At 53.4% G+C, this 9,119-nt stretch overlaps 1 protein-coding gene across 3 annotated transcripts; it reads right to left on the bottom strand.

Moving 5' to 3' along the window:
- Window positions 1–1,698: 1,698 nt before the first annotated feature.
- On the bottom strand, window positions 1,699–8,110 carry KCNA2 (potassium voltage-gated channel subfamily A member 2). Of its 3 annotated transcripts, none has more exons than XM_007977622.3 (3): window positions 7,070–8,110; window positions 4,860–5,195; window positions 1,699–4,414 (listed from the first exon to the last, which is right to left on the bottom strand). In XM_007977622.3, exon 3 carries the CDS (start codon window positions 4,251–4,253, stop codon window positions 2,754–2,756), a length of 1,500 nt encoding a protein of 499 aa, XP_007975813.1. In that variant the 5' UTR covers window positions 4,254–4,414; window positions 4,860–5,195; window positions 7,070–8,110; the 3' UTR covers window positions 1,699–2,753. The 3 variants fall into 3 exon arrangements, with proteins under 3 accessions (XP_007975813.1, XP_007975812.1, XP_007975811.1); XM_007977621.3 differs by lacking the exon at window positions 7,070–8,110 and adding an exon at window positions 6,727–6,900; XM_007977620.3 differs by lacking the exon at window positions 7,070–8,110 and adding an exon at window positions 5,704–6,402.
- Between the last annotated feature and the right edge of the window lie 1,009 nt (window positions 8,111–9,119).

Genomic DNA, 9,119 nt, shown 5'->3' with positions numbered 1-9,119 from the left:
TTCTGTGTTTGCTTTTCTGTTAACTTGGTCTGTCTGTATTTTGCACATGTTGCATGTTTTATGTTTGTGTGTGACAACAGTGTACCTATTTTGTGGTGAATGTACATGACTGTGTGTGAACTGTGTGTGAACATTTTAGAGTCCTGGGCCAACGACACTGTGATAAAATATCTACCCTGACCTAGGCCTCAGATATGAGTTGCTTTACCTTCCATTTTCCAAAGGTCTGTGTCCCTCCCACCCCATGTCTTGGAAATTCAGCACCACCTCCCATGAAGGAGAGGAAGAGAAGCACAGAGGCTTTGTGCTGGGCATGGGATGCCCTGCAGATACCTGGGGATGTGGGTGACCAGGCACTAATGAGCACCCTGGGCCTAGCACCCTGAGCTGGTGCCCCATGCCCCAAGACAACTGACTAGGCAGCAGTGAGGCCTGGGCTGGAGCCACCCCTGCACAGCCCGACCCCTGCAATTCACTGTTTGGGAAAATTCAGCCACTCTGTCAAAAGGCAAAGAAGCCCAGTTTGGTAAGTTAAAAGCCCCCTACCTGAAGCCATTTCAGGGTCAACCTACTGTCTACCTTTAGGCTGTGCAGTGCTTATTTGCACTCTGCCTGTTCTGGGGGGTAGGAAATGATTCTTTACCCATCCTTTGGTTCTTTTTAAAAAGCAGGTCTCATTGCCAGTTTAACGGGGAGAGAGTTTGGGTCTGGAGATCAAAATGATGCCTTTGGATCATCTAGGGACTCCATCCCTTAGTCCTGGACTTCAGACATTTCCACATAGAGGAGGCTCCCTTTAAGTCCAGATCAGTGGAATTTAGTCCCAGGGAGTCCTACTCCTTGGTGTCCTTGGTTTCAAAGCAGGGATCCATTCTGGCTCTTTAGGGAAAGGTTCATGAAAGTGACAGATGCAGAGCCAAATGATAATAAGATCCAAGTGGCATAGGTAAACGTGAAAATGGAGATGATGAACAGGATGAACTATAGAGAGGAGGCCCAGGGTAGGTCTGGCCCAGGACAGCTGGAACTGTGAGGGCCACAGGGCCCTTGTGCACTCAGTAAGACAAGCTTCAGCCATGGGAACTGAAGCTGCAGCACATGGAGGGCAGAAAGACAATTCTAACGTCTAGGAATCCATGGATACTGGAGTGTCTGAGGCAATGGCAGCAAACCCAGGCCCAGTGGGGTTACCAATGAGACAAATTAACCCGTTAGGCCTCTTAGACAGCCAACCCACCAAGCAGTGGATTTGCTCCTGAACCTGAACTCCAGAAAATGAATATATATATATGTGTGTGTATGTATATACATATACACACATATGTATGTATATATATACACCCTAGTGCACATAGTCAAACACATGCATAAATTGCCCTGTGTCAAAAATATTGCATAAGCTTGTACAATGTTCAAATGCAATTTTTTTTTCTATCGCTAGCTAGGTAGAGGAACGCGTGAAAGAGAGATACTCAATATATATTTATATACACTGGATCCACAGACCTGCCTGTCGTCAGGACCAGATGCCCTGGTCCACTGTACAGTCATGCCCGTGACTAGGTTATTTCCTAAGGTGCAGTCATGTGAGGTGTTCAGATGCTGCCTTCCCTGCTTACTCTCCTGGCTTTGCAGAGGTCTGCGTTCCTGTTTAGAAGAACAGGGATGGCTAGGCTGGGGGGCCAGAAGTTTTAGTTCCATTCCAAATAGTCTATCTTTTCCCCTGATGGAGGGATTTTGCCTTCTGATGGGAAAAAAACCCCTAGTTCAAGACCATTCCAAGCCTATTAATACTCTAAATATTAATACTGTGTAGGCTACTAGGAAAATAGGTTATCTCCTGTGTTTTAAATATTGAGATTCATGCAACAAACACCCATGCAGCTCTATTGCATCACTGGTAAATTTCACTGCAGTGTCAGTGTAGCCGGGCCACATCAGTAGGAAAGCAGATGTCTGCAAACTCCAGTAAGAAACCAGGCATGTTTTTGTGACCCTGGAGCCTGCAAAAATGGTGAAATCAGAGGCTTAGAGGTCCGTTGGTTTGTTAGCTTCTCCCCATAGGCCTAAGGGAACAAATGTGAAACTTGACAACTCATATTCGGTTATACTAACTGTCCCTCCCCCGGGCTTCCCTCACATCGACACTGCAGAGAAAAAGCAGAATGCAGCATTTTCCGTTATGAAACACAAGCCTCCGGAGCATCTACTTGGCAATTGCAATTCACAAACCTCAGCCTGTGACACAGAAAGTAATTCCAACACACAGGACTGTGTGTTCTTTTCAATGCAAAAATGAGAATGACCTTTTGAGTAAACACCAGCTATTTAAAGCTAAACCATGATTGTGTTCCTCTGTGAAAGGGCAGGTGGGCTCAAATGGGGTGGTGGGATGGCGGGGAGGGGAGTGCATCTCCTAGATGTTGTGTGCATTTCATTAGGAAGGAATGATGGCACTGATATGGTGCACTGTGTATTGGATATGAGGTGGCCTCAATGTCGTTCTGAAATCCTAGCTTGATAGGTGACTCCCATCTTTGGAAACTCATAAGCCGGTGATGAGGATGTGCATGAAAGCCATGATAGATATTCTGTGTCCTAAATCAAAGTCAAAAGATCAAAAGTCACTTGCACAACTATTGCTTTCCATGCAGAACCAGATACACACTGTAGAACACACTGACTACAATGCAGGCTATTATGCAACATCTGCATTAGTTCCATTGAGCTGTGAGTATGGTAATAGGTTTCAATCAGACATCAGTTAACATTTTGGTAATATTCACATAGTTTGTGTTAGCCAAGGTGCAGTTGGCTGTTTTCAAGTTTTCCTCTCTAAAGTCCTCATTACTGTTGTTTACCCCCTCCTGGATCTCCATGTAATCGGACTTACTAATGGTAGAGGCACTTCTACTTTTCTTTAGGTCAGGGGAGGATGGGATCTTTGGACAGCTTGTCACTTGCAAGTATTGGGCCTGCTCCTCTCCCTCTGTCTCCCGGTGGTAGAAGTAGTTGAAATTGGACACAATGACAGGGACCGGTAAGGCAATAGTTAACACACCTGCAATTGCACATAGGGAACCCACTATCTTTCCCCCAATGGTAGTCGGAACCATGTCTCCATAGCCTACAGTTGTCATGGAGACGACTGCCCACCAGAAGGCATCTGGGATGCTGGGGAACTGGGACTCTCGCTCATCGGCCTCTGCAAAATAGACAGCACTAGAGAAAAGGATGACCCCTATGAAGAGAAAGAATATCAGCAGGCCCAATTCTCTCATGCTGGCTTTGAGGGTCTGACCTAGAATCTGGAGACCTTTGGAGTGTCTGGACAACTTGAAAATCCTAAAGACTCTTACCAACCGGATGACACGGAGGATGGCCAGTGACATGGCCTGCTGGCCTTGCTGAGCGTCCTCTGGCTTCTCGGCCAACTCTGTCCCCAGGGTGATGAAGTAGGGGATGATGGCCACAATGTCAATGATGTTCATGATGTTGGTGAAGAAGCCGGCTTTGCTGGGACAGGCAAAGAACCTCACCAAGAATTCAAAGGAGAACCAGATGATGCAGAGTGTCTCTACAATGAAGAAAGGGTCTGTGAAGGAAGTGGACTGCTGGTACCCGATGGTGCTGTTGGAATAGGTGTGGAAGGTCACCCCACCACCATGCATGTCTTCATTCTCATCCCGGAAGATGGGCAATGTTTCCAGACAGAAGCTGACAATTGAGATCAGAATCACCATGACAGACACAATAGCTATAATCCTGGCAGGCCCTGAGCTCTCTGGGTATTCAAAGAGAAGCCACACTTGTCTCTGAAACTCATTTTCAGGCAGTGGACGCTCTTCCTCCTTGATGTAGCCTTCATCTTCCCGAAACATCTCCATCGCTTCTTCTCCCAGCTCATAAAACCGAATTTCTTCAGAGAATATATCTAAGGGCACATTCACAGGTCGCCTCAATCGGCCCCCCGACTGGTAGTAGTACAAAATGGCATCAAAGCTAGGGCGGTTCCGATCGAAAAAGTACTCATTTCGGAGGGGGTCAAAGTACCTCATTCGTTTCTTTGGGTCCCCTAAGAGGGTCTCTGGAAACTGGGCTAAGGTCTTTAGCTGGGTCTCAAACCGCAGCCCTGAGATGTTGATCACCACCCTCTCACAGCACTCGTGGTCTGCCTCTGGGTCATAGGTGTCCTGGGGGTGCCCAGGGAGGGCAGCAGCCTCGTCTGCTGGGTCTCCGGTGGCCACTGTCATAATTGGGACTGAGAAGCGCCTCACGCTATGCCTTTCAGCTGCCTGGTGGCAGGGAGCTCAGGGTGCTGCTACTGGCCCCAGGAAGCACAGGAGCATTGGCCTGGTCTCCTGCAGGAGAGCCCCGAGAGCTCTCTGAGAGCTGGAGAGACAGCCTCGCTTGGCTGAAAGACAGAGGCAGTTATTGACATGCGGCTACTCAGCACTGGCAGCCCGACATGGGTTGCCACTTTTTGTCTCCCATCTCTCAGCCAAGAGTTCAGAAACATGATCACCACCACCACCACGACAAAGCAAAATTTACTTTCACCTTGTAACTTGTCTGGGGATCAGGGGGAGCAGGTAGTAATCTCTCAAGGAACCTCTGGAATGCCCTGCACTGGGGGAAGGTGGCTGGTACAGGCCCACTTGTACCACACAGGCTTCGTGGAGCATAACCCCATGCTAATAGGTTAAAAGTGGACCCTCTCCCAGGTGCTGCACTAATGTCTCAGATACTCGTACCCAGGGAGGTATTCACGGTGGGGGATCTTGGGCCTGGGTCTTCCTCATTGGCCTCTACCCTAATGATTCTACACAAGGTTGTTATTAAATGATAGATTGATTTACCTGACCAGACAGGAACCTGAAGCTCTCTTCCTTGCAGAGCTGATTAGATGCTGCAGGAATCTTAGATGCACAAACAGGCAGCCCAACTCCCCATCACGTCTTCTCACTCCAGCTAGAAATAATGGTGAGTCATTCTGGGCAGGAGGGCAGATTCTGGGTCCTGGAGGTGAGCTCTAGGACTGGGCTGGGCTGGCGGGGCGATGTGATGCCTGGCCAGGGGCATGCGGGACTTGAAGACAGCCGAGCATGGGCCTGGAGCCTTTTGAAGGAAGGAGGCAAGATGCAAAGCTCAGCAAAAGCTGGAGTCCTGGCTGTCCTCAGGAGGTGTGACGTTGCCTGGAAAAAAACAGCAGCAAGGTGGAACCAGGGCATTTGGGCAGCTGGTGCCAAGATTTAGGAGGGTCTAGCAGCTTCCCTCATGGGAGGTGACAGGCCCCCATGCCCACCCTCCATTCTGATGCCAGGCCTGAGGACTATCCCTCAGCCTTCCTGCCTCTTCTGGGCAGGCTTCCCATCAGCTTGAAGCACTTTCTCCCAGGGAGCAAGACTCAGGCTTAGCTGGGCCTGCCTTATCCAGGGGCCACCCTGGGTTGATCCAGGTCCCTAGTCCCCAGCTGCTCTCAGGAAGGACTCTGGAATAAGCACTCCTACCCCCACATGTCAGGGCACAGCAGCTCCCAAGAGGAGGGCTTAGCTCACTGCAGCCTGTCTACAAGCTCTGACCTCAGCCAGTCCTGGAAAAGAAGCACCCCACCCCCCCCAGCACATACAGACTGCTTCAGAGCGCATCTAGGGAGACCCCACACAACAAAGTCGGCACTGTACGAAAGCTGGATGAACTTACTCTCCCTCCGGGATCCCTGGGCCGCAGGCCTCCCTCTGAGCCGGGTGGCATTTGAGCTGGGCAGTCGCTCGACCACTGATTTCTCCCCCAAGAGAAAATCCCTCACATCTCCTCAGCAGGGAGCACAGAACAAACGCTCAGCCTGCCTAGCTGTGAGGCTGCTTGGCAGCAGCGAGAGGGGGAGCCTGGAGGAAGCCGGCTTCCGGACTGGCCCCCTGCCGACCCAATCCCGCAGGCCCCAGGGCGGGGAGGGGTCTGGGCCCTCTCCCCATCGCCCCGGGCTCCGGCCGGGATTCCGTCCGGCGCGCTCACCGCTCGCCTCGGCGCAGAGGACCAGACCCTCCCGCTGGCCGCGGGCGCTAGCGCCACCTTAACCCCCTCCTGCCCGCGCGGTCGGCTCCTGCTGCGGGCCCGAGCGCAGCTCAGCTCTTAAGCCCCCGGGGTCCAGCCGAGGGACCGCCGAGGCTCAGTCTCCACCCAAAAATCCCGGAACCTGATCTCTGGGGGTGGGGAGTAGCCGGCGCCAGGCTGCTGCCCCAGATCTCAGCTTCCTTCTAAGCGCGGGGGCTTGGCTGCAGCCCACGGCTCCAGCGAAGGGGAAAGCCCTCTCTGCAGCAAAGCTGTTTGTTATTCTGTGCCGTAGAGGCGAATGCAGCCCGGCTGTCCCAAGTGGTTCAGGTCCTCCACCCCGCGCTATTTACCAGACTTGGTTATGCTGCCAGCTGCACTTCCCACCACCCACCAGCTCCTCTCCGTGCCCTCCGCCCCGCGCCACGCAAACCCCAGAGGGTCCCGAGCCCATTCTGTGCACTCTTCTTGAGCAGGGTGCAAGTTCCCCTTGATCTCCCCGGTCCAGGACTTGCCGAGCGGACTGCAGTGGTCGGCAAGGGCTTGCCCGCCCGGGACTCAGCCCGAGCCTGCTGCGCTGCAGGCTGCGCCGCCGGATGCCCCGCAGCCCCTCTGGGCGCCGCCGCCGGGCAGGGAAGGCAGCACGCGCCACGCAACGCCCCGACACGGATTTACCCTTCCGGATGGGCACCGGGGCCTCCATGTTCCTGGGTTACGGCCAGTGCCGGCAGAACCCCAGCAGCGGGCGGCGGCGGGGTGCGGGCGGCCAGCCGGGAGCCGGCTCTGCAGTCCCGCGGGCGGCGCGTACGCAGCTCCCGGCCGCCGCCCGCAGCCGCACCGCGCCACGCAGCGCCGCACCTGGCTCCACGGCGAACTCGAATTAAAGGGGCCGGTGGGAGCCAGGGCTGGGGCGGCAAGCTGCCAGCTGCCGCCACCGAGCTAGTCACCTTGTTGGCCCCCGGGCCTCAGCCCCCGCCCCGCGAGGAAAACATTCTTTGGCAGAGCCCGGCTTACTAACCAGAACCTCCAGGAGAGCTCAGCTGGGTGCTGCTGGGCCGGGGAGACTGGGGAGGGCAGAAGTTGAGGGGCGCTGGTGAGAGGCTCCTGCCAACGTAATGAAGTAGGCAAGGAGGAGATAATCAATAGCAGCTATCCCAGGCCCATGGCGGGATCCAGCCCCGCGGGAGACGTGTTGCTATTACTGTGGTGCCGCCAGACAGGATCTGCAGACCCTTTCTTGCCCTTTCTCCCGCGGTCGCGACCCCTTCTCCAGATCGGCTTCCCACCTCCCTGTTACCCAGCAAAGATTTGGCTTCGCAGGGAAATGCAGCAGGTGCGGTCCGCAGCGTGGCAGAAACTCTTCTGCTGTGTTCGCCCCCACCGACAGGAGCCGCAGGAACAGGCAGCACTGCAGGGCTGGCCCTCTCCACTCCCCGACTCCCTCCCCCAGGGCCCGAGCAGGGAAGGCTGGGGGACACGCTGCTGCCCTTGGGAAGAGTCAGCTACTCACAAAACGGGCCCTCTGGCGGAACTTGCAAAGCCAGCTGGCCCACGGGGCTCTGAACTTGGGAGTGCAGCTTACAGCACCCTAGGTGGGCAGACGAGGATGCCCTTTGCTTTCGGGAAATGTGTGTGGGCAGCCCAGCCTGCCTTCTGCCTAGATAGGGCATCTGAGAAGGTCCAGGGTGCTTTGGGGAGGCATAAGACAGCCTCAAGCCCCTGCTAGTTCTGTTCTCCAGGTCCCTGTCAGGGTCACCTAGACAGGTGTGCCAAACAGTGGTGGTTCCTTGAGATCAGACTGCGGTAGATATGGAGCTCTGGATTCAGAGGGGCTGTAGCACCGGGAAGTCCCCACTAGGCCCTCCCCCACCCTCCTGCCAGGAAACCCTCCTCTCTATGTGTGTACCTCATGGGAAGAGCCCCGAAAGCCCATGAGGCCCGACTCCGGATTCTGGCATTTGGTAGTGGTAGTCTGTGAAGTGTGGTTGAAGACTGGGAGCCTGCCTAGAGCTGCAGGGGGTGGTCTGGGAGGGCAGTGGCCTCCATGAGCCTGAAGGATGACAGATGACTATAGAGAAGGGCTGGTATGGTTTAGAGTCCCTTGAACCTGGCCTGTCAGTGTCCTAGTCAGTGAACAGCTCAGGTGTTTTGGAGGCAGCCAGATGGAAGCATAAATCCCTAACAGTTACTAGGTAAGTTATTTCACTTCTCTGGGCACCAGTGTCCTCCTCTGAAAAATCAGGATGCCCCTAAGGGTGTGGTGAGCTTTTAATGTTGAATGAGTTTAGCATCCAGCAGACACTGAATACATGACGATTTCTCTGCTCTGCTTCCTTGTGAAACTCTCCTCATAGCTCTCAGCCTCCAGGTTAGCTCTGGGGTGTTTCTCCAGGCTCCCAATCACCAGGTCCTTGTTGCCCTATTCCCTCTGCTTCCCAGATTGCCCCACCCTTTACTCTCCCTGAGATCTCACCATTCCCACCCCTCTACCAAATTGACCGCCAGTTCCCTTCCCTATATACTCTTTTTGAAAGCCTCCCCTGACCAGCACCAAGGGGCTCTGTTTCTCCGACTTGGCACACTGAGTTCTCCTGTCATTTAAAGTCAGATAATCCTGTGTGGCCAAAGTCAGATGCTTTATCCATTTGATCATATGTATATATTTCCTTTGCCTTCCTTCTTGAAAACAGAAGCTGTGGACAGAGAAAAGCCCTTGAAGGAGAATCAATTGTCATAATTGGTGACATGGGCTTACCATGTGTCAGACCCTGTGCTAAGCACTTCTAACCCAGGGCAACATTTGATCTTCACAGCCCTAGAAGTTAGTGTATACATTAGTACCATTTTATAGGAAAGGAAATGGAGGCAGTGAGAGGTGAAATCACCTGCCTGAGGTTAATAAGTGGTGACTCTAGGACTGGAATTAGTTCTTTGTGATTCCAGGACATGTGCCCTTAGCTCCCACACCACACTGTGCAGGTAGAATGAGTAGCCCTTGAATTTCATTTCCCTCTTTGAGATCTTCCTCTGACCTCTGCTTCTATTTTGTGACTTGGCCTCAGGGGTAT

This window comes from Chlorocebus sabaeus, chromosome 20, assembly GCF_047675955.1.
Source record: "Chlorocebus sabaeus isolate Y175 chromosome 20, mChlSab1.0.hap1, whole genome shotgun sequence".
Taxonomy (NCBI): domain Eukaryota; kingdom Metazoa; phylum Chordata; class Mammalia; order Primates; family Cercopithecidae; genus Chlorocebus; species Chlorocebus sabaeus.
The sequence above is the reverse complement of the archived record's forward strand: the minus strand, read 5'-3'. Positions and strand labels throughout refer to the sequence as shown.